The sequence below is a fragment of the Nuphar pumila genome, chromosome 3 (assembly GCF_984573655.1).
Source record: "Nuphar pumila chromosome 3, dmNupPumi1.hap1.1, whole genome shotgun sequence".
Classification (NCBI taxonomy): domain Eukaryota; kingdom Viridiplantae; phylum Streptophyta; class Magnoliopsida; order Nymphaeales; family Nymphaeaceae; genus Nuphar; species Nuphar pumila.
The window spans coordinates 15,790,001-15,814,968 of NC_143251.1; the positions used below are offsets into that span (position 1 = coordinate 15,790,001).

Below are 24,968 nucleotides of genomic sequence, written 5' to 3' on the forward strand. Positions count from 1 at the left end.
GTGGATGAGCCAAATTAGTGCACCTCCCTGGACCATGACGATGCATACTATCTATGTGATTAAGTTGCTATCTTATCCCATAATATATATAGTAGGGGTGTCAACAGTTCGGGTTTGGTTCGGACCTAGGTGAGACCAAACTAAAATCTAATTTGGGATGTTGGTACTGGGATCGACCCACTATAAGAGAAAACCATAGCCGGATCCTATAAGCAATACATGAACCAAACCTTAACCATACCCAGTAAAATAATATTTTTATCATTTATAATTGAAAAATTGTCGATCTTTGTTGAAATTCGGGTCTGGCATGGGTGTAGTATGTAATTTCAGAAACCATACCGAGCTCCATATACTAATCAGACCCTTTGGGTCTGACCAGGATTCTAATAATCGGACACATATGATTTGGTAGGGGGTGGGTTCAGGTCAAACCTGACCCATTGACAACTCTAGCTACTATACTAAAGTTCATCCAGGCTGCCGCACATTAGAGAGTACATGCACTAGGTTACAACTGCTAGTAAGGATGTAAACGAGTCTGACTCAATTTGGATCTAGGCATTACTAAATCCTATCTATCGAACTAATCATATTCAGGGTTGGACTCAAAGTCCGATGTGGGAGAGGTAATACAGAATCTAGATCCAATTAGCTAATGAGATATATTTTAAATATAATCAGGTTGGTGCGCAAATATGGTACAACCTTCGCATATCATTATTGCTAATGTCTCCAAAATATGTGAATCACTTTTAACTAAACACTGCCGACACATGCCTTAGAACTATCAAACCAAGAACCATATCAAGAGTGTTTAGTTAAAGGAGGTTCACACAATTTGGAGACATTCTCAATAATAATATGTGAAGGTCGTACCATATTCATGAATGTCATACACCAAAACTGTTTAGTTAAAGGAGGTTGACACATTTTTAGGGATATTCACAATAATGATATATGAATGTCTTATCATATTCATGAAAGTTATACAAGAGCATTTAGTTAAATGAGGTTTGCACATTTTGAAGACATTGGCAAAATTGATATGCAAAGATCGTACCATATTTGCAAGGTCGTGCATCAAGAGTGTTTTTTTTTTGGACTGAAAGTTGGGGTTAGGCAGACCCCAACAGTTGGGTGAGACCTTGTTTCAGCGTGAGGGCGTTCCATCTCGTCTCCGATGTCGATACAAGTCGAGGGCCTTTGATAACTTCAAGACCCCTCTTTGTGAAAATGGAGATGCTAGTGCCTCCAATCGATCAAAATGGCTCCAAAGTCGTCACAAGTCATCTCAGAGGAAGTCTGCATATTCTTTGCAAGAGAGTTGCGGTGAGAACTCTAACCACCGAGAGACAACGTACGAGTCACTGAAAACTTCGGAGGTCTGTAATCAGAGTGGCAACCATGTATGGTTAGATATGGATCCTGATTGGATCCCCCCTTGTAAATATTTTCCTTGCTAATTCAATAAAGTGGTAGGGGTCTGCATAACCCCAACCTTCTTCTTCGAAAAAAGAAAAGGCAGACCCCTACCAGTTATACAACCATACCATTTGGGGTTCGAACTTGCACTACAACAAAGCAGTAGATTAGCGACGACCACATTCCGTCGCGAATCCGTCGCTAACCATGTTAGCGACGGATTAGCGACAACGCGGCGACAGTATGTTTACGTCGCGAATATTTCGACGCTAACTGGGGCGGAATAATTCCGTCGCCAGGTCCGTCGCTAATTGCGACGGAATAACGAGCGCTATATTCTGTCGCCAATCCGCCGGTACTAAACGGCGACCACGGCTTGGCGACGGATTTAATTCCGTCGCTATGTCGTCGCTAGATTAATATGAATAGCGACGGATGGTTCCGTCGCTAAGCCGTCGCTAGATTAATATGAATAGCGACGGAATCATCCGTCGCTAATCCGTCGCAAACACGAAAAAAAATAAAAATAAAATTATTTAAAAATTAATTACCGAGAACTGTACAATTTCTATTTCCTGTATAATTTATATTTCCTGTAAATAAAAAACAAACCACACAAAAAAATTCATATAACAAGTATCTATAATAATTAATCGTTCCACCTTAAAATTAAGAAGTTTAATTATTTACAATTCAACAATTACAATTAGGAAAAATAAAAAAATAGAACTTCTTCAACACAGTCCTCTAATCATCGCCAAGATTTTGTGCGTCTTCTTGTTCATTGTCTTTATCTGTCCCTTCAGCTCCACTACCCTGATTATCGCTAGCAGCCTACACAAGAAAAGAACAGTCAGTATTGATAAACAAAATATAATGAAATAAATTACACACTATATGTGATTCTATCATGTGCTCATGTGTGATCTAAGGCAATAAAAAAACTCTATATGTGATTCTATCATGCTCATATGTGTGCTAAGGCAGTCAAAAAATTGAATATGTGATTATAGCATGTTCATATGTGTTCTAAGGCATCTAAAAAAACTCTATATGTGATTCTACCATGCTCAGATGTGCTTTAAGGCAGGCAAAAAACTATATATGTGATTCGATCATGCTCGTATGTGTGCTAAGGCAGTAAAAAAATTGAATATGTGAATATAGCATGCTCATATGTGCTCTAAGGCAGACAAAACCAAAATTTTTATATGTGATTCTATCATAAATGATATATAACATGTTCATATGTGTTCTAAGGCAGTTAAAAAACTCTATATGTTATTATAGCATGCTCATATGTGTGCTAAGGCAGTCAAAAAACAGAATATGTGATTATAATATGCTCATATGTGTTCTTAGGCAGTCAAAAAACTGAATATGTGATTATAGCATGCTCATATGTGTTCTAATGCAATCAAAAAAACTTTATATGTGATTCTATCATGCTTATATGTGCTCTAAGGCAGACAAAAAGTTAAATATATATATATGTGATTCTATCATGCTCATATGTGTGCTAAGGCAGTCAAAAAATTGAATATGTGATTATAGCATGTTCATATGTGTTTTAAGGCATATAAAAAAACTCTATATGTGATTCTACCATGCTCAGATGTGCTTTAAGGCAGGCAAAAAACTATATATGTGATTCGATCATGCTCGTATGTGTGCTAAGGCAGTAAAAAAATTGAATATGTGAATATAGCATGCTCATATGTGCTCTAAGGCAGGCAAAACAACTTTATATGTGATTCTATCATGCTCATATGTGTGCTAAGGCAGTAAAAAATTTGAATATGTGATTATAGCATGTTCATATGTGTTCTAAGGCATCTAGAAAAACTCTATATGTGATTCTACCATGCTCAGATGTGCTTTAAGACAATCAAAAAAACTATATATGTGATTATACCTGAGAGGGACCTGGAATCGAAGATCCCCTATCCTGAACAGCGGCCTTGATCTCATTTCGGAGAAAGGGGGCGACGGTGTATTGGAAGTAGTTATTCAGTGATTCATTAATGATCTCGCGTACATCATCACCGGAAAGAATAGTCGGCTGCTTGGAGCTTATGTCAGCGCAAGAAGTCGGTGAGCCATAACTGGAAGAACCAATAACTGGTGAAGTGTTCATATTACTCCCAAACCCGAACACGCGACCTTTTTTGGGTTCACCTGCTGCAGTCACCCATGCTGTAGGATCAAATGATGGATGCTGAGTAGCGTCTTCGCCATATCGCTCTACCATCTGTTGCTCATATGCCTCCTACAAAATAATGTTTAAAGTATTCATTAATAATTAATGATAATATTATGATAACTTGCATATATATTGCAATAATTATTAATAGAATTAATACATACCGTTGTCGTTCTCGCCTTCTCTGATACGAAGACTCCCGTGGTCTTCCGTTTATGTGTTTCTACAAACACATCCTTATATGGTACACTGTCTTCTTTTTCTGCTTCCTGCGAAGTTAAATGACAAAAGATTTAGTACAAAAAATTGCAACAATACTTATAAAATTAATATTATATATTGATGAGTTACCATTTTCTTTAGGTGGCTCCCAAATGTCTTAGATCCACCTGTGTGTAGATGGGCTTCGGGCATCTTCGATCGATTTTGTGAAGCCTTCGCAGAGCGATTTTTAAATGCATCTCCCGCCCACATATCGCACATTTCATCCCAGTAATCTCTCCTGATAGTAATAGGACCATGGCCCTTCCACAGTAATGGATCATCTACTACGCCAGATGCTTTTTTTGCTGCAGTCTTCATAGTGTGCAGCATGTCTGCAAATCGATTGGCAGCCACCTTCTGCCACACCTTCCTTGCATCATTTTCTTCCACCGTAGTTGCAAAGCGATTCGAAGCCTACAAATATTTTCAGAAAGTTAGTAGACATTGCTTAAATAAATTAAATATGGAACACATTAACTATGAGGAACAACTGTATACCATGAATGAGGACCACAATCTGTCTAACACCTCCTTTGGGTACTCTTTCCATTGAGCAACTGGTCCTGGTAGATGTTGAAGAAGTGAATTCCTAATCTCCCGTACTACTTCTTGTGGCTCAAACCTCGTGCTGCACATGAATTGTTACACAGTAAATATCAATATAAAATATTTAAAAGATATGCAATAATTGAAAACAAAATACTTACGGTCGATTATCGATATACACTATTCGAATGAGTCTTCTTGTGCCAGCCTGAGAAGACCCTGTTTCCTGTGTTGGCTATTGACTTGTGCGATCAACTGGTGTAGGTGGGTCGTGTACAGGCGCAACATCATCTGTAAAAAAATACATTAGAAATTCTCAGAATGTGCATTTGAACTAATCAAGCATCTAATTAGTTATATGATATACCTATCACAGGAGCCCGTTAAGATGAAGGTTGAGCCTGGCTACTACTGGATGAGCGACCACTATAACCTCCACGAACCATATTCTAACAAATAACATATGTCATACAATACATTCAAATAATTCACATCAAGTATTACAATGCATTCAAGTCATTCACATCACGCATTGCAATGCATTCAAATAATTCAAATCATTGACATCAAATATTGCACTAATTCAAATCATTCGTTAATTGCATAAATTATAATACATTCAGATAATTGAAATCATTCACATCAAGTATTACAATGCATTCAAATCATTCGTATCAAGTATTACAATACATTCAAATACAATTTTTAATCATTCACACCAAGTATTGCAATACAACTCACATCAAGTATTACAATGCATTTAAATAGAGGTTTGTAGTATAAGATTTTGCTCACTAGCTTGAGAATTCTTCCTCGTCACTAGTTTGACTTTCTTCTTCTTCTTCTTCTTCTTCATTGTTTGCCCATCCACTTGGTACATCATTTGGATCACATTCCTCTATGAATGTTTCATCAGCCAATGGAGATATGACATGCATATCATGCGCAACATCGTGACCATAAGCGAAGTCACAGACATCATCTGATTGATAGTAATCACTGTCTTCAGCTAACTCATCTTCCTGTAACTGATCATACTCGGGGTATAGTTTGGATTTCACCTTGCAAACTGCCCACCATTCATTTCTATCTGACTTTTTTATACTCGGATATGAAGTATAATAAACTTGTTGAGCTTGGGAGGCTAATATGAATGGTTCATATGTTCCAAACCTGGATTTATGATTCACCTCCACAATGCCTGAAGCTTTGTCGAGTCTTGTTGCAGTTGGATCAAACCAATGACACTTGAATACCGTAACCCTGTTATTCATGCCTAAGTAAGTCAACTCCATTATTTCCTCTATAACACCGTAGTAATCATGTTCATTTTCACCGTAGCTGCTACCCTTGACACACACGCCACTATTTATCGTTGATTTGTTTATACCGTAGTCTTTTGTATGGAATCGATAATCATTTACGATATACCCGTTGTAGCATTGCACAACTTTGGTCGGACCATTTTCTAAATCACATATTCCTTGATCTTTAACATCACCATTGCGAACCTACGCACAAACATAAACAATGATTGTGATCACGATCAATTAAGTAACTTAGTGTTGTTTATAAGTACAAAATTTATGTTAGCTTCTTTACCAACTGTTTCAACCACTCCACAAACTTAGTTTCACGTTCTTTTTGTACTTCTGCATCAGTGAGATGTGAAACTTCGTTTCGCAACTCCAGATCAAATCGTCTGCAAACCACAAATACTTATATTACTGAGTCATGTATCCACATATAGAACATAAAAGGATTTATAATTGAGTTGCATATACATATACTTACTCGATGTATGGGTCGATCGCTGAGCAATTAAAAAGAATATAGATGTGTGCAGAATCTTGCTCTCGATCTGTCAATAGCCTTGATCGGCAACTACCAAATGCATGCCCAAGTGGTTGAAATATCGACAGCTTGTCAGCTACAGTTACTTGTTCTCCATCATCGTTACGGGGCGGGCATGTGTAACGTGTTGGAATATGAGGTTTGAAGTACATAGATGAGAAATTTGAAATCTCTTCTAAAGTGTACGCCTCACAAATAGAGCCTTCTACTCTTGCTTTATTACGAACCTTTTTTTTTAGGTCGAACATGCATCTGACAAGAATATACATTTCAAATTTTAAATATCTGTCATTAAAGAGACAAATATAAAAAAACATATACCTTTCAAATGGGTACATCCATCGATATTGCACAGGGCCACCAACCCTTAGTTCATATGGCAGATGTATGATCAAATGTTCCATAACATCGAAAAATGCTGGCGGAAATATCTTTTCTAACAGACAAACAATGGTGATGACAGAGTCCTCGAGATTCTTTACATCTGATACAATGACCTCCGATGCGCACAATGTTCTGAAAAATCCGCTCAACTCAGACAATACCCCCCATATAGGTTTGTCTAACATATCATGGAATGCTAGGGGTATCAATCATTGCATAAAGATATGACAATCATGGCTCTTCAACCCATATAATTGTCCATCGTCAATCTTCACAGCCCGAGCAATGTTAGAGACATATCCATCTGGAAATCTCAGTTGTCTCAACCATTGACATACATGTTTTATTTGATCAGGTCCGAGTACGTACTTCGCCTTTGGTTTCAGTACTTTGCCATTATACTCTTTGAGTTCCAATTCTGGTCTTTTACATATTAATTTTAAATCCATACGGGCCTTTGGATTATCCTTCATTTTTCCTTTAATATTCATTACTGTATTGAACACATTATCAAACACATTTTTCTCTACATGCATCACATCCAAATTATGTCGTATCAATAGGGTCGGCTAATACGGTAGTTCCAAAAAAATAGATTTTTTCGTCCAATTGTGTTCCTTCCCAAATCCACGGAAGGGTGTAGGACTGCGGGCATCTGTTAATACATCTGGAAAGTATCGCAATCTTCTTAAAATCTCTATGTCAGACAATCTTGAGGATGGACCTTCCGTTTCAGTTGTGCCTGCTGTAAATGCATTCTTTTGACGTCGGAACGGATGATCGCTGGGTAGAAATCGACGATGGCAATCAAACCAGCAAGGCTTCCTTCCATGCCTCAATCTAAAAGCTTTGGAATCCTCCATGCAGTACGGACAAGCCAACCTCCCATGTGTGCTCCAACCAGATAACATACCATATGCAGGGAAGTCACTGATTGTCCATAGAACAACGACCTTCATGTTGAAATTTTGTTTTTTGTGAGCATCATACGTGGTAACACCGTCATCCCACAGTACTTTTAATTCATCAATCAATGGCCTTAGATATACATCAAGATTTTGGCCAGGTGAGGTCGGACCAGGGATCAACAGAGACAAGAAAAGATTTGGACGTTTCATACACAAGCTTGGTGGAAGGTTGTATGGAGTTACAAATACTGGCCAGCATGAGTATGGAGTTGATCTACCCCCAAATGGATTAAATCCATCTGTACATAGACCGAGTCTAACATATTTGTACGATCAAAGTGCTTCCAAGCTTCAACGTCAACAGGATGCGTGATCTTGTTTTCATCGTGTCGAACTTTATTTGCATGCCATCTCATGTGTTTAGCTGTCTTTGAAGACATATACAATCGCTGCAATCTAGGAGTGATAGGAAAGTAGCGGAGCGACTTGTATGAAACTTCCTTTGATCTCGTGCTACCATTGCCTCTTGTCTTTGGCTTGAACCGAGGATGCCCACATGACGGGCATGATATGTCATTTTCCTGCTCCTTGAAATACAACATGCAGTGATTTGGAAAAGCATCAATCTTTTTGTAACCCATACCTAGAGCGTTGACCATAACTTTCGCACGATAGAAATTTTGTGGCAATTTCTCATCTTTAGGCAACATACTCTTCACAATCATGCACAAACGGTCAAAACATGATTGACTCAAATTATACTCGGACTTCAAATTCATTAGTTGAAGAACTGCAGACAAGATAGTGTGACTCTCACAACCGTTCCAAAGTGGCTCATCAGCATCTTTAAGTAAATCATAAAATCTACTAGCTGCATCGTTTGGTGATTCTTCATCTACGACAGTTCTTACATCACTAGAACTCATAGCAGAACCCAGTTCTGTTCCTGCAGCATCAAATATCAAATTCGTATATGGATTATCGTGCACCACATTCACCCGTGCATCAAAATCGTTTCTAAATTCTTCTCCATGAAACGTCCAGTTCTGATAATCACTCACAAAACCCTTCCTGTATAGGTGATGTCTAACGCCATGAGGTTCTACAAATCGATTATTCTTACAAATCTTGCAGGGATACCTAATCCGACCTGTGGGATCTACCGTACTGACACTCGCCGTTGCAAATTCAATAAAACTATCAACACCATCCATATATTCATGCGATAACTCATTGTCCACTATCCTACGGTACATCCATTCACGGTTTGCAGTCATTCTGTCGTATGATGTTACGAATAGTATCCTAACGAATTAAGAAAAAAACAATCAGAATGCTACGATGAAGAAAATATCAAATTTATCATGCAATATACTATGTCAAACAATAACAAGAATTTTGATGCATGCATTGATAACTTAATATTTTCATGTGCAAACTATTAATGACACGATACAATCATTTGAAGCATGCTTTTATTATAAAATTTCACATGGAAGTCAAAATCAAATTGAAATTAACTACATGCAAGCATGGATACAATTACATCAAACATTGCAATACATCATAATCATTCATATCAAATAAATGGCAAACATGTACCTGCAGCAAACACACTTCAATATCTCACTAACTACTACAATGCTTAGCATGGACTCCGTACTCCAAAAATAAGAACACTTCCATTTTTCTACATTAAAATCATGCTCAGCATGATCTCCGAACTCCAACAAAGCAGTCCTAGATATCAACAACTAAGTGAGTGTGTGAACAATAAAGTGCTGCATTCAATAAATTAAATAACATGTGATACGTTTGCATCACTTACTCACCACGGGTATTTACCCAATTTGCATTGTTTTTGTCATTTACTTACCACAGGTCGCCGAGCACGAGTTGGTTCCGTTGAAAAATCTGCACAAAAACAAAACAAATTAAGTAACAAACTAACTAATCATGAAACAAGATGAAACACTAACTAAAAAAATTAAAACAAATTAAAACAACTCTAACTAATTGAAAGAAGAGAAAAGAAAAATAGTATATATGTTAAGCCAAATCTAACTAGAAGATGCTAATTTAACAAACCAGCTATAACATGTTGAACCAGTCGACTAACATAAAGTCATAGACAATTTCTAATCTGAACTACTTAGCAAAGGAATAGTAAATCAATCAATTAGTTTACTAGAAAAGATGTGAACTTCGTTTAACCACCACTATCATAAAGAATTCAAATAGCCCTAATCTAACTAACTGATTGTGAGAACATTAAATACCAATCTATCTAAGAAAAATATAATTATAAAAGACTAATAGATTGAAATACTCTAACTAACCAGATTTCAAGAAAACAAATTGAAGTAAAACTAACTACCAGTAGACATTAACAAACTAACAAATTGATAAAAATTTATGAACTACTCTAACTAGATATAACTAACAAATTGATAGTTAGTTATGAAATACTCTAACTAACCACAGTTGATTAAATCTCAACCTAGCCAGTTGATTTCGATTTGAATTTTTTTTTTATAATTTAGTCATTATAGTTGTTGATTAAACTCAAAACAAGAAATCTTTTGCTATGATTTTATTAATTTTACAACTGTTGGGTTCAATCACAATAGTCTATTATATTTTAGCAGTGTGGTTCTTCATAACTACAGTCGTTTCAAATTTCAGCAGCTTGAATTGTAGTACCGTTGTTATTCTTTTTATTTCAACAGCAGTAATTATTTCTAATAATTACGATCTGATTTTAGCACAACATAAAAGTATTAATTTTTTTATTCAAATCAACATGATTTTCAAATACAACAATTTGTTTTCAATTTGTTAGTTTGTTTTCAAATTGTTAGTTTGAAAGCACGGCAGGGGGTTAAACCCCCTGCCTTTCCGGCAGGGAAGGAGGTTAAACCCCCTGCCGGAAAGGCAGTTCCGGCATGGGGGGTTGACCCCCTGCCATGCCTTTACGGCAGGGGGTCGACCCCCTGCGTTTCCGGCAGGGGGTCGACCCCCCATGCCTTTCCAGCAGGGGGTCGACCACCTCTGCCGGAAACGCAGGGGGTCGACCCCCCATGCCTTTCCGGCAGGGGGTCGACCCCCCCTGCCGGAAACGCAGGGGGTCGACCCCCCCTGCCGGAAAGCACGGGGAGCGGCGGCTGGCGAGGTCGCCGATGGCCGGCGCAGTCGACAGCAGAGAGGGGGAGACCTGGAGCGAAGCTCGGGGGCCACTGGGTCGCCGGAACTCAGAGCGGAGGCGAAGAGGTGGCTGCAGGGAGGATCGTCGGTCGTTGGCGGCTGAGGACGCCGGTTGCGAGTCGCCGGCGAAGTGGAGACAACACCTCCCGGCAGCAGCCACAGGGAGGAACAGCAGGGAGGAGGAAGAGGTCGGCGGCGGGTCGCCGGTGCTCGGGGTCCCTGGCGCAGCCGCTAGCCAAGCAGGGAGGTCGCCAGCGAGGATCGTCGGCGAGGCGGCGGCCGGATGGTGGCGAGAGCCGACGGGCGGCGGGAGGGAGAGGGCGGCGGGCGGGAGCAATACAACGAAACAGGAAAAAGAGAAAGAGGGATGGGATTAGGGATTTACGCGACATTTAGCTACGGCTTAGCGACGGAAACATTCCGTCGCTAAGCCGTCGCTAAATCAAAATACAAAAAACGCGACGGACTATATTCTGTCGCTACGCCGTCGCTAATTAGCGACGGATTAGCGACGACAGAGTTCCCTCTCTAAATCCATCGCTAAAATGGTGTTCTTGTAATAAAAAGTAGCGACAAAAAATTTAGTCGCTAATCCGTCGCTAAGTAGCGACAGATTAGCGATAAAATTTGTTTCCTCGCTAATCCGTCGCGAATTAGCGACAGATTCCATCTCTAGCTAATCTGTCGCTAATTAGCGACGGATTTTTTCCGTCGCTAATTAACAATTTTCTTGTAGTGTTGCAACGTCTAAACACAATGTGAAGTGCACTAACTACTCCTGGCAAACAAGTGGAGCCCCGATTGATCGTGCATCAAGAGTGTTTAGTTAAAGGAGGTTCACACATATTGGGAACATTCACAATAATGATATGTGAAGGTTGTATCATATTCATGAAGGTCGTACGTCGGGAATTATTAGTTAAATGAGGTTCACACATTTTAGGAACATTCACAATAATGATATGCAAAGATCGTATCATATTCACGAAAGTCGTACATTGGGAGTGCTCATTTAAAAGTGGTTCACACATTTTGGGGACATTTACAAAAATGATATGTGAAAGTCATACCATTTTTGTGAAGGTCATACATCGAGAGTGTTTATTTAAAGGCGATTCACACATTTTGGGAACATTCACAATAATGATATGCAAAGGTGGTAAGTCAAGAGTGTTTAGTTAAAGACATACATTTTGGGGACATTCAAAATAATGATATGCGAATATCGTATTATATTTGCGAAGGTCATATATTGAGAATGTTTAGTTAGATGAGGTTCACAATAATGATATTCGACGTACCATATTTACATAGGAGCAAAAATGTCTTTAAAAAGTTGAGAAATAGAGATTTTGGATACAAGGCTATTTAGGTAAATTGGTAGGCATTTAAAAGAATATGTCATTTTAGAATAACAATATGGTCATTTTTTATCCAACTAATGGGGTTCAAATTTGGATGGATATATATCAAAAACTCGTGTCTTTGTCATGTCCCCTTATATACTATTAACATTAAACAAAAAGAATGTGTCGTGTCATTTACACCACGTCAAATCCTTTATCTTGAACAAGAAATACGGTGAGCTTTGAACCCTTTCTGTACCCAAAAACTGAATGAGCACCCCCAATTGGGATATATGCATTTGATATTATTGACTATACATATATATGGGTAAAATATTGGGTACTAACGGAGGTAATTAAGAAACTAATGAGTAGAAATTACTTTGTTTTTCAAAATTTTTATTTTTTTTGTAGATCAAATGTTAAAGATGTGATCTATATGGTTTGTTTAGTAAGCTTCTTATTTTTAATCATGTGATTATGACAAGTAGTTAGGTTTTTAAAAAGTTCAAAAATCAACTACCCACAATGCACCAAAATTTCATAACTCAAAATATCATATTTTTACAACATAAAAGCACTATCTAAGGCTTGATCCTTAGCAAAGAAACCATGTTGAACACATTTATGTGGTTAGATTAAGTCGATACAACATGCACTATGATTTTTAGCTCATTAGTTTCATACCTTCATTAGTAGCAAATATTTTTCCTATAGGATCCTCCAAAAATTATAGTTCTAAGTAGTTTATGCTAGATCTGAACCGTTAGATGTGTTTATCATTGCTTTTTTTTACTAAGAAGCAACCCTTGTTTAGAATTGATTTGATATAAAAATGTGAATATTTTATCATCAAATTTTAGTACAATATCAACCATTGATCTTTGTACTTTTTAAAATACATATCTGAGCATAAAGATGCTCAATCAAAAACCTGTTTTCTATTGAACAAACAATGATAAACACACACCAAAGGGGTTTGGTTGAAGTGGGATGAGGCCCAAGCTGATGGGTGGGCCGTCTAAGTTCAAATCCCATGGGCATCGTCCATTGCCCAAGTGGAAGCTTGACAACTCTCTTGAGGCAAGGGGTAAACCCACAGAGTTTTACGCTGTCAGGCAGAGCCAGCGTGGCTAGGTCTATGATCCTGGGGGCATTTCTCTATGTAAATATAAAAAACAATAATAAACACATTTAACAGTTCACATCTTGCATAAAACGCCTAACAGTATAATTTTTAAAGAGTCCTAACATGACCTAAGGAAAAAAAAAGGGCAGCCCATTTCCTATATATATATATATACAAGGGCGTAGCTAGGGGGGGGCAGGACTGGGCTGTAGCCCAGTCCTGCCTCCCAAAACAGTTAATTTTTTTTGTTTTTTTAAAATTTTTTTTTTAAAAGCTCACTCCTAGCCCAGCCCTGATTCCATATGAAATAGATTTTTATCCATTTTTGTAGCCCAGTCCAGTCCTAGCTCGGCCCTGACTGCAGCAAATAGTTTGATTTGTCCATATGAAATAGATTTTTATTAATAATTGTAGCCATTTTTATTTTATCTCAAAAAAAAATTTTTCGGGGGCGCTGCCCCTGAACCACCGACTATCACACAAATAATTTTTTTTCCCTACACCCCTGTTTGCCCCCCCCTTCACATGAATCCTAGCTACGCCCCTGTATATATATATATATATATATAACTGAAAATCTTGGATGCAAGTTGTATCCACTCCATCTGACCTTATAGGCATATTTAACAGAGTTTGCTGCGGATTGTACCTTGGATTATGTTTTCTAGACATAAAATATGATTTTTTTTTCTGAATAAATTCTCACACATTTTGGGCTGATGATTTTTTAAGGGATTTAAAAATCAACTTCTTTTCTTGAGGTGGCTTTAAAAATAAACTTATAAGTACATTATCCAAAAACCTATTTTCCACTACAACTAACCATGTAGATCGAGCGTAGGGTTGGATCTATACATAATTTGAAAAAAAAAAATGTAAGCAAAAATGGTATTTTCTACTAGATTGTATGCACAGTCGACTGTAGCGAACGTGTATCCCTCCAACTGTGCTGGTCGACATGGGAAACTGTTTCATCCTCCAATCTTTGAATAACGAATAATCACTTGGCCGTCTTATTTTCTTTTTTTTTTTTAAGGGAAAAGTAAATTGATTAATTAAAGGGTGATGAAGCATCACCCGTAAGTGAGTGGAACGTATCAAAGGAGAATTAGGGAACAACATCCAGTAGGAGAGACATGATGTGTGGTTCTGTGTTAGGAGCCAAACAATTATAAAGTGCTTGGCCCTTTTTTTTTATCACATCTATAATTTTGCACTAGCTTTCAGAAGTGGGCCACTTAAGGCAGGGTGGTTGTAGGGCCTCACTCGGCCGAGCAGGTTCGAGCAGGTTGTATGTTACCCTCATTTGGACAGAGAAATCTGGGGTTAGGCAGACCCCTACCAGTAATTTTGCACTAGTTTTCTTACTTTTTTTGGACAGAGAAATCTGGGGTTAGGCAGACCCCTACCAGTAATACAACCTTACCATTTGGGGTTCAAACTTGCGACTGTCCCAACACAAGGTAACATGCACTAATTGCTCCTGCCCCCGTTGGTTTTCCTCGGTGAGGGTTCCTCGTCATAAAAAAAAAATTGCACTTAACTGTCTCACTTTTTTTTTTATCACATCTATAATTTTGCACCTTCTAGGCCTCTATTAGCCCCCTTGATGTTGCGAATTTTCCACGAGAAAGCATTTCTCAAGTTTGCTGATTTTCTAACCCACATGCATCATCTCACTATGTCCTCGTATTCTTAAAAAGCATGTATAAGCATATGGTGATCACGTTTAGTGTCTGTTACATCTTCTTTATGATAATTAAAGAACGTAAGGAACATGATAATTAAAGAAGTAATCATATTCATGAATGCTTGCCTTTAACATGTACAGGGATTCTTGTTCTTTCTGTCTTTTTTAAAGACTTGGGCATTGATAGAAGGGATCGAATCAGGTTCCTTACGTTGTGACAAAATTACCAGAATGATGATCCTGATGTTGAATAAGGTGACTGAAGAACCTGTTTCAAGAGAACTGCATGTAATCAAGTACTGAACCTTTGATTGAAGGACTGCTTCCATAATGTCAATGGTAGTATTATTGTTTTGATAAGAAGTTCGCTGCCGAAGCAGGTAATCTCCCGGTGGGATGACGGACACCCAAGCCCTTACAGAGACCACCAGTGAAAGGCACCTGCACATCCGGTGGAGTTAGGAAGCTTGCCTATTAAACAAAAAAAATTTGTAAATATGTTACACTAGCGTTTAGGGTGGGAGCAAAATAGACTTTCAGGCAAATTTCATGAGAAATGCATGAAACTCGAGCTTGTCATGGAAAAAACATTTCCTAGGGGGGTTGTTTCATTCATGCTTTTCCTGTGAAAGAGGTCTTCTTTTATAGGGCATGTTTGGAAGCAAGAAAATGATAAGAAAAATAGTAGGAAAGAAAAAATATCAACTTTTTCAACCGTGCCCCGCACCATCAACCTCACTTTCCTTTTTAGAAGAATAGATCAAGGTACGTCAAATCGCACACTAGAAATCATTAAATTAAATGCAATTAGAGCCCAAAAAGGTACACTACCGGATTGTGAATCTTCAGGTAACTGGACAACCAACACAGTCAGCATAAGAAAAAGCATATAAATTAATGAAAGACTCAGCCAACAACTTTAAGCCATATTCAAGAGTTCCATGAACATAACACAAAATCCTTTTAACCATTTGAAAATGAGAATTCATATGTTTTTTCATGAATTGATTTAATTCACATTGAATGAAATATTTGGACGTGTGAATGTCAAATGTTGTAAACCTCCAACCAAAGTCCTTTAAAATATAGGATCTTTAAACAATTCTTCTCCATCCTTCGTCAGTCTTGGGTTTGAAACCACAGGAGTAGAAACATGACATGCTCCAATCATTTGAGCTCAATCTAAGAGCTCATAGGCATAAAGTTTTTATTTAAAAATAATCCACCCGCAAATTTGTGAACCTCAATTCTCAAAAAATTAATCCAACCAAAGTTTTTATTTAGCATAGATAGGCTTTGCATTGGCCATAGAATCTCATTGAAGTAAACTAAGAGCATTCATACACTGACATAGGTGGAGGCCGAAGGAGGCATAGTGTACCTCAATACCCAAAAAGTAATTTAGACATCCAAGATCTTTAATTGAGAAAGCAAGACCTAAGCGCCAAATCAATTGTTGAATGGCAATAGAAGAACTCCCGGTGATGATAATGTCATCAACATAAACCAATATATAGACAATAAGACCTTTATCTTAAAAAATAAACAAAAAGGCATCAGAGTGGGAAATGAGAAAACCATGAGACTGAAGGTAAGATCTGAGGCATTGGTACCAGGCATGCAGGGCATGTTTGAGTTCGTACAAAGCCTGATCCAATTTGCACACATGATGAGGGTAAGAAGAGTCTTCAAAACCTTGGGGTTGGGTCATGTAAACATCTTCAGAAAGTAAATCACTTAAGAAGACATTATTAAAATCCAATTGATGAATTGGCCAGTGAAACCGCAAGTGCAAGAACAACCTGAATAGTGATGGGTTTAACAACCACAAGGTTTCAAAAAAATTAATGCTTTCTTCTTGATGAAAACCCTTAGCGACCAGACAAGCCTTGTAACGAGTCATTGAGCCATCAGTGTGCCTCTTGATACAAATGACCCATTTGGACCCAATGACATTGTAGTGGGGTTGAGGTGGGATGATATGCCAAGTATGATTGAGTTGGAGAGCGTAAAATGCATCCTACATAATTGTGTGCCATTTAAGATCAAGATTAACTTGTTTAAAGGAAGTCAGTTCGGGTGCTAGTAAAATAGAGCTGGAGCAAGCAAGGAAAATAGGATAGAGGAAAGTAGAAAACACTTGAGGCTTAAGAAAGTTGGTCATAGAACGGGTAATCATGTGATGTATATGATTGACTAGTCGGCTAATAGGGGCAACAACAGTAGGAGAAGGTGGGACAATAAAAGATGAGGGTGGGAGCATATGGGAGGCTGATATAGCATCAGTGGGAAGGAGTACTGCAGGAGAGGTGGGGCAGCTGGACCGGGTGAACCCAGGTCATGTTGATCGAGAAGAACAAGATCAACAAGAGGGGATGTAGGAATAGGGGTATTTGGGTGAGGATGGTCCGGAGGGGGTAAGACAACGGGCCAAGGAAGACCCCACTCAGGCAGAGCGGGTATGAGAGGATGATCATATTAACATCTAGAACCAAATGGAGACTCGTTAAAGTAAATATGATAAGAAATATATGTGTGATTGCTAGAGAGATCAAAGCAGAGATAACCCTTGTGAAGAGAGGCATAACAAAAAAAAATACATGATTTTGTTTTGCATTAAAATTTAGAGATATGATATGGGGACATAAGAGGATGACAACGAGCATAAACAACACAAAGATGATAGTAATCAACAGGTTTTTGAAAAAGAAGCTCATAAGGTGACTTGCGGCCAGGCACTAAGATTGGAAGACGATTGATAATGTATGTGGTTGTTCGAAAAGCATCTACCCAAAAAGTATAGGAAAGAGAGAGAGAGTGTGTGCAATAGGCTTAGCCCAGTTTCAACATGCTGATGTTTGCGCTCAACAAGACCATTTTTTTAAGAGTATACGAGCATGAAAATCTATGAAAAATACCATACTCGTATAAAAAAAACTTTCAAAATCATGACCAATAAATTTACCTTCATTGTCAGATTGAAAAGATCTGGTGGAAAGTTGAAATTGTTTTTCAATTACATTCTTGAAAGTCTTGAAACACTCAAACACTTGAGACTTAACACGCATTGGAAAGAGCCACAAAAAGCGAGTAAAGTCATCCACGATAAGAAGATAAAAATAAAACCCTCCTCTTGAAAAAATTAGAGCAAGCCCCCAAACATCAGTGTGAAGTAGTTCAAGAAGTGATACCGTGGATAAGAGAGTGGCCAAAAGGAAGTTTGTGAACCTTTTCAATGAGACAACTTCCACACACGTTTATTTTCTTATTCTTATTGACAAAAACTGCATGATTGAAATTTAAAAAAGAAACTATCTTTTGATTTGCATGTCCAAGGCATTGATGCCAGAGATCAAAGAATGTCATTATCTCTGCATAGGCTGCCACTTTCAAATTGTCATCAATTTTGATTGGGTTAAGTCTCGCACTGAATTTTGGGCCCTTAAGATGGATCTTTTCTGTTTGTTGATCCTTAACAAGGAATTCAAAGGGCGTGAATTCAAAAATCCAATCATTATCTTCAATAAATTTTCTCATAGATAAAAGGTTTTTCATGATATCAGGAACATGAAGAACATTTTTTTAAATCAAAAGTAGAGCCATGTGATGATAGAACAAGATTACCAGTGCATGAGATGGGAAGCATCTTACCATTGCCAACCATAATTGTCTCACCTCCTTGATACCGAGATTTATTGAAGACTTGTTGGTCATCTATAGTGAGATGATTTGTAGCACTAGTGTCATGATACCAATAGTCATCTGTAGATTGTTGAAGGGACATTGCAGAGAATGCTTTAGGTATGTCCCAACATTTTTTAGCAATATGACCTCATTTTCCACAGTATTGACATGTGACTACCCCACGTCCTCCTTGATTCTATGTAACTTGAGTGCCATTAGGCAAATTTTGAGAAGAGTTTCTCCCTTGGCCCCTACCATGGCCTCTATAGTATTCACGTACATGTCCGCGGCCTTTGAAAGCAGTATGTTGAGTTTTAGGCGTTTCAGTGGGCTTGGTATGAAGCAAGTGCATACATTTTTCTTGATTGATTAGGAGATCATACAAATCTACGAAGGTGTAAAGTGTCAGATTGGTGGTGATTGATGTCACAAAGCTCTCATACTTAAGAAGGAGTCCATTTAAAGTTATCTAAAAAAATTCCTCATCACCTACGAGGTGGTTGGCAGCAGCAAGAGTTTTAGCTAAAATATTTATACAATCTAGATATGACATCATATTCATATTCTCTTTCTTGATGAAAGTCAGGTCTTTCTTCAAAATCATGAGTCTCAAAGGAAATTGAGACCCATTTTTTTTCATAACAAGTCAGGCTTCACGTGTTGTTCTTGTTCTCATAATTTGACCAAGAATAGGCTCAGAAATAGTCGCCTTGATCCAACTGAGAGCCAATTGATCAGAATGAACCCAAACACAATAATTTGAATTCTCTGTTTTACCTCCATCTGACGCAATGAAGAGTTGATTAGGTTGAGGTGAGGAGTCATCAATGAACTTGAGGAGATCTTGGCTAACCATAACTGATTCGAGCTGAGATCTCCACATTAAATAGTTGTCTCAGTTTAATTTTATCTAAACGAGACTGGCGATGGCATTCCACTGGGTCGTGTGAAAGGAAAGAGACGATGAGGAGGCCATTGAAAACTTGTTTGAGCTTGATGGCTCTAATACCATGAAAAAGCTACAAACACGATGAATAATAATGATAATCACTCTCTAGTCTACCGAGAGGATCAAGCATTCTATTATATAAAATTATTGGTTATAATAGATCTGGAAACTTTTTAGATGATTACATGTTTTTTATAAACATGATAACAACTATAAAAAATGATAATGGCGATAATTATCAAAAAATGATAATTTATATACATAACAATAATTATCAAAAATGATAATTGTTTCCTGATTTCACGTTAACTTCTTTGGCTTATCCAAATGGTGAGATCAACCAACATGGAAGGAGTCCAACTTTCTTTTATGTTTGATGCTAGAGTTACCTGTTGAGAAAGATTTTTTCTTGATTGCCTTTTCAATTTCAACTGCCTTATTGTTATACTTATCACGGACCCTGACCAGTTATATAATGTATCATTGGGTTTTAAACTTGCAAGATCCCAACACAAGGTGACAAGCACTAACAACTCCTCCCAAACAAGTGGAGCCCCCATTGGTTGATGGATTATGATTAGCAGTCATGGAAGCAACAAGTAGAAATAGAGAGGACCAAGAAACTAAGACAAAGGAGAAGGAACAGACAGAGCATACCCAAGTCTAATACTCTAAATACTATCACAACAATACAAGAAGGTTCAAAAGAAACACTACAAGAAACCTGTGGATTAACAACGACCTAAATCAGTTGCTAATCCGTGGCTAAATAGTTTAGCGACGGATAGCTTCCATCGCGAATTTTTTGACGCTAATTAGCGACGGAATATATTTGTCGCTTGTTTCGTCGCTAACTTGCGATGGATTAACGAATGCCAAAATCCGTCGCAAGGTTGTTGTTACTCTGCGGAAGTCTGGTTTTAAGACGGATTTTTAGTCATCGCTAAATTCAATGCCTAATTAGCGACGGATATATCTGTCGCAAATTCGTCACAAAAAAAGAAAAAAATTTAAAAAATATTTGAAAATTAAATATCGAGAAAACATTTCTCGTGATACAATTTATATTTCTTGTACAATTTATATTTCCTAGGAATAAAAAACAAAGTACACATCAAAATAGATATAAAAGAAAAATGAAACAATTAATCGATCCACTATCAAATTCGCAAGTTCTAATTATTTACAATTCAACATTTACATTTTCTAAACAAAAAGAAGGTAGAACAAATTCAACACATAAATCTAATCATCGCCAAGATTTTGTGTGTCCTCTTGTTCAGTGTCTCGATCTGTCCCTTCAACTCCACTATGCTGATTATCGCAAGCAACCTACACGAGAAAAGAAATGTCAGTAGTGATAAACAAAATATATTTAAATAAATTATACTCTATATGTGATTCTATCATGCTCATATGTGTTCTAAGGCAGTAAAAAAACTTTATACATGATTTTATCATGCTCATATGTGTTATAAAGCAGTAAAAAAAACTTTATACGTGATTCTATCGTGCTTATATGTGTTCAAAGGCAGTAAAAAAATTGTATATGTGATTCTATCATGCTAATATAAGCTCTAAGACAGTCAAAAAGTTGTATATGTGATTTTACCATGCTCATATGTGTTCTAAGGCAGCAAAAAAACTTTATATTTGATTCTATCGTGCTCATATGTGTTCTAAATCAGTAAAAAAATTATATATGTGATTCTACCATGCTCATATGTGCTCTAAGGCAGGCAAAAAACTGTATGTGTGATTTTATCATGCTCATATGTGCTCTAAGGCAATAAAAAAACTATATATGTGATTCTATTATGCTCATATGTGCTCTAAGGGAGTAAAAAAACTATATATGTGATTATATCATGCTTGTATGTGTTATAAGACAGTAAAAAAACTTTATATGTGATTCTATCATGCTCATATGTGCTCTAGAACAGTAAAAAAACTTTATATGTGATTCTATCATGCTCATATGTGTTCTAAGGCAATAAAAAATCTTTATACATGATTCTATCATGCTCATATGTGCTATAAAGCAATAAAAAAACTGCATATGTGTTTTTATCATGCTCATATGTGTTCTAAGGCAGTAAAAAAACTTTATATGTGATTCTATCATGCTCATATGTGTTATAAGGCAGTAAAAAAACTTCATACGTGATTCTATCATGCTCATATCTGTTGTAAGGCAGTAAAAAAACTTTATACATGCTTCTATCATTCTCATATGTGTTATAAAGCAGTAAAAAAAATTTTATATGTGATTCTATCGTGCTCATATGTGTTCAAACGCAGTAAAAAAAACTATATATGTGATTCTATTATGCTCATATGTGCTCTAAGATAGTCAAAAAGTTGTATATGTGATTCTACCATGCTCATATGTGTTCTAAGGGAGCAAAAAAACTTTATATGTGACTCTATCATGCTCATATGTGTTCTAAGGCAGTAAAAAAATATATATATGTGATTCTACCATGCTCATATATGCTCCAAGGCAAGCAAAAAATTGTATGTGTGATTTTATCATGCTCATATGTGCTCTAAGGCAGTAAAAAATTTGTATATGTGATTCTACTATGCTCATATGTGCTCTAAGGCAGTAAAAAACTGTATATGTGATTCTATCATGCTTATATGTGTTATAAGGCAGTAAAAAAACTTTATATGTGATTCTATCATGCTCATATATGCTCTAAGGCAGTAACAAAACTTTATATGTGATTCTATCATGCTCATATGTGTTCTAAGGCAGTAAAAAAACTTTATACATGATTCTATCATGCTCATATGTGTTCTAAGGCAGTAAAAAAACTTTATATGTGATTCTATCATGCTCATATGTGTTATAAGGCAGTAAAAAAACTTCATACGTGATTCTATCATGCTCATATGTATTCTAAGGCAGTAAAAAAACTTTATACACGATTCTATCATGCTCATATGTGTTATAAAGCAGTAAAAAAAACTTTATATGTGATTCTATCGTGCTCATATGTGTTCAAAGGCAGTAAAAAAATTGTATATGTGATTCTATCATGCTCATATGTGCTCTAAGAGAGTCAAAAAGTTGTATATATGATTCTACTATGCTCATATGTGTTCTAAGGCAACAAAAAAACTTTATATGTGATTCTATCAAGCTCATATGTGTTCTAAGGCAGTAAAAAAATTGTATATGTGATTCTACCATGCTTATATGTGCTTTAAGGCAAGCAAAAAACTGTATGTGTGATTTTATCATACTCATATGTGCTCTAAGGCAATAAAAAAACTGTATATGTGATTCTACTATGCTCATATGTGCTCTAAGGCAGTAAAAAAATTATATATGTGATTCTATCATGCTTATATATGTTATAAGGCAATAAAAAAACTTTATATGTGATTCTATCATGCTCATATGTGCTCTAAGGCAGTAAAAAAACTTTATATGTGATTCTATCATGCTCATGTGTGTTCTAAGGTAGTAAAAAAACTTTATATGTGATTCTATCATGCTCATATGTGTTATAAAGCAATAAAAAAACTTCATATGTGTTTCTATCATGCTCATATGTGTTCTAAGGCAGTAAAAAAGCTTTATATGTGATTCTATCATGCTCATATGTGTTATAAGGCAGTAAAAAAACTTCATACATGATTCTATCATGCTCATATGCATTTTAAGGCAGTAAAAAAATTTTATACATGATTCTATCATGCTCATATGTGTTATAAAGCAGTAAAAAAAACTTTATATGTGATTCTATCATGCTCATATGTGTTCAAAGGCAGTAAAAAAAACTTTATACCTGACGGGCATCGAAGCTCATGTTGAATGCAGACGAAGTTCCTCTGTCATGAAAAAAATTGCACAACTCATTACGGACAATGTTGGAAATGGCTTTATTTAAAAAGTATTGCATTTTGTCTTCAAGACGCTGACATACACCATCCCAAGACATAGCACGATTATTAGGACGTTGAGAGTTGATGCTGGCGGGAGAACTCTGTGGGCCCGGGCTGCAGAAGGCAACGACTGGTGTGGTGTTTATGTTACTTCCAAACCCGAACACACGACCCTTTAAACTAAGCAGAGGGGGTCGACCCCTTGCTGAAAAAAACAAACTAGGCACGGAGGTCGACCCCCTACCAAAAAAAACAAAACATAGGGCAGGCGCCCCCCTGCCGGAAAAAACAAACTAGGCAGGGGGGTCAACCTCTTGTCAGAAAAAACAAAACGCAGGCAGGGGTCGACCCCCCCTGCTGGTAAAAATAAACTAGGCAGAGGGGTTGACCCCCTGCCAGAAAAAACAAACTAGGGAGAGGGGTCGACCCCCCGCTGAAAAAAACAAAACGCAGGCAGGAGGTTGACCCGCCCTGCCAGTAAAAATAAACTAGGCAGGGGGGTCAACCCCCTGCTGGAAAAAGCAAACTAGGCAGGGGGGTCGACCCCCTGCCGGAAAAAACAAAATGCAGGGCAGACGCCCCCCTACCACAGGTAAAAAAAACTGAGATTTACCTGCGGCGGGCGGAGGGCGACGGGCGGCGAACCAGGGAGTGATGGGCGGTGGCCGACGGGCCGGGGAGTGCGTCGGGTGACGGAACGGGGGAAGACGGAACGGGGGGCAACAGACCGGGGGGCGACGGGCCGGGCAGAACGTGGGGCGACGGACCGGGGGGCGACGGGCGATGGGCCGAGGAGTGTGTCGGGCGGTGGAGGATGGCATCGGGCGGTGGAGGGTTGCGTCGGTCGGGCGGGAGAGACAAAACAGAAAAGAGGAAAAAGGGCTCTGATTAGGGATTTACGCGATAATTAGCGACGGATTAGTTCTGTTGCAACTCCATCATAAATTTACATGACCAGTTAGCGACGAAATATTTCTGTCGCTAACGTCGTCGCTAAGTAGCGACGGAAAATCATATGTCGCCCTATCCGTCGCTAATCGTCGCGTGTGTTGCGACAAAAATGGGCCGTCGTTAAGTAGCGACTAAAGGTTTTTCGTCGCTATATCTGTCAATATTATAAATCTTAGCGACAGATAAGTTTCTGTCGCTATGTCCGTCGCAAAGTTGCGATGAAAAAAATCCGTCGCTAAGATCCGACGCTAATTGGCATGTTTCTTATGGTGAAAGAAACACAAGGAAACCAACATACGAGGTTCAGTAATGGAGCACCTACATCCACTGCAGGTTCAAAGGATGCACACCTCAATAGAGATATGTTAAATTAATAGGGAAGTTTTTTTACAACCATGATAGGAGATCCTTATTAACAATACCGGAAATAAAGAACCTAAAATCAGGATTTTACAACTTTCTTTTCTTAGCTTTCCAATTTGATAAGCTTATCTCTATCTCTTGCTCATTTCCTTCTTTTGAATCTTTTGGAGT

General features: G+C 37.7%; 1 protein-coding gene and 1 long non-coding RNA gene across 2 annotated transcripts; both read right to left on the minus strand.

Annotated features, from left to right (window-relative positions):
• Positions 1–2,049: 2,049 nt before the first annotated feature.
• LOC149842113 (uncharacterized) lies at positions 2,050–3,571 on the minus strand. Its single transcript, XM_090001285.1, has 2 exons — positions 3,341–3,571; positions 2,050–2,259 (listed from the first exon to the last, which is right to left on the minus strand). Exons 1-2 carry the CDS (start codon positions 3,560–3,562, stop codon positions 2,173–2,175), a joined length of 309 nt encoding a protein of 102 aa, XP_089857411.1. The 5' UTR covers positions 3,563–3,571; the 3' UTR covers positions 2,050–2,172.
• A 513-nt stretch (positions 3,572–4,084) lies between these two features.
• On the minus strand, positions 4,085–4,684 carry LOC149842114 (uncharacterized). Its single transcript, XR_016431037.1, has 3 exons — positions 4,600–4,684; positions 4,391–4,520; positions 4,085–4,306 (listed from the first exon to the last, which is right to left on the minus strand). It is a non-coding gene; the product is annotated as an uncharacterized LOC149842114 (long non-coding RNA).
• Between the last annotated feature and the right edge of the window lie 20,284 nt (positions 4,685–24,968).

Coding starts and splice junctions, on each gene's coding strand:
- LOC149842113 (XM_090001285.1), bottom strand. CDS start 3,562: ATGAACACTTCACCAGTTATTGGTTCTTCCAGTTATGGCTCACCGACT. Junction 2,260..3,340: donor CGATTCCAGGTCCCTCTCAG/GTATAATCACAT, acceptor TTTCTTGTGTAG/GCTGCTAGCGATAATCAGGG.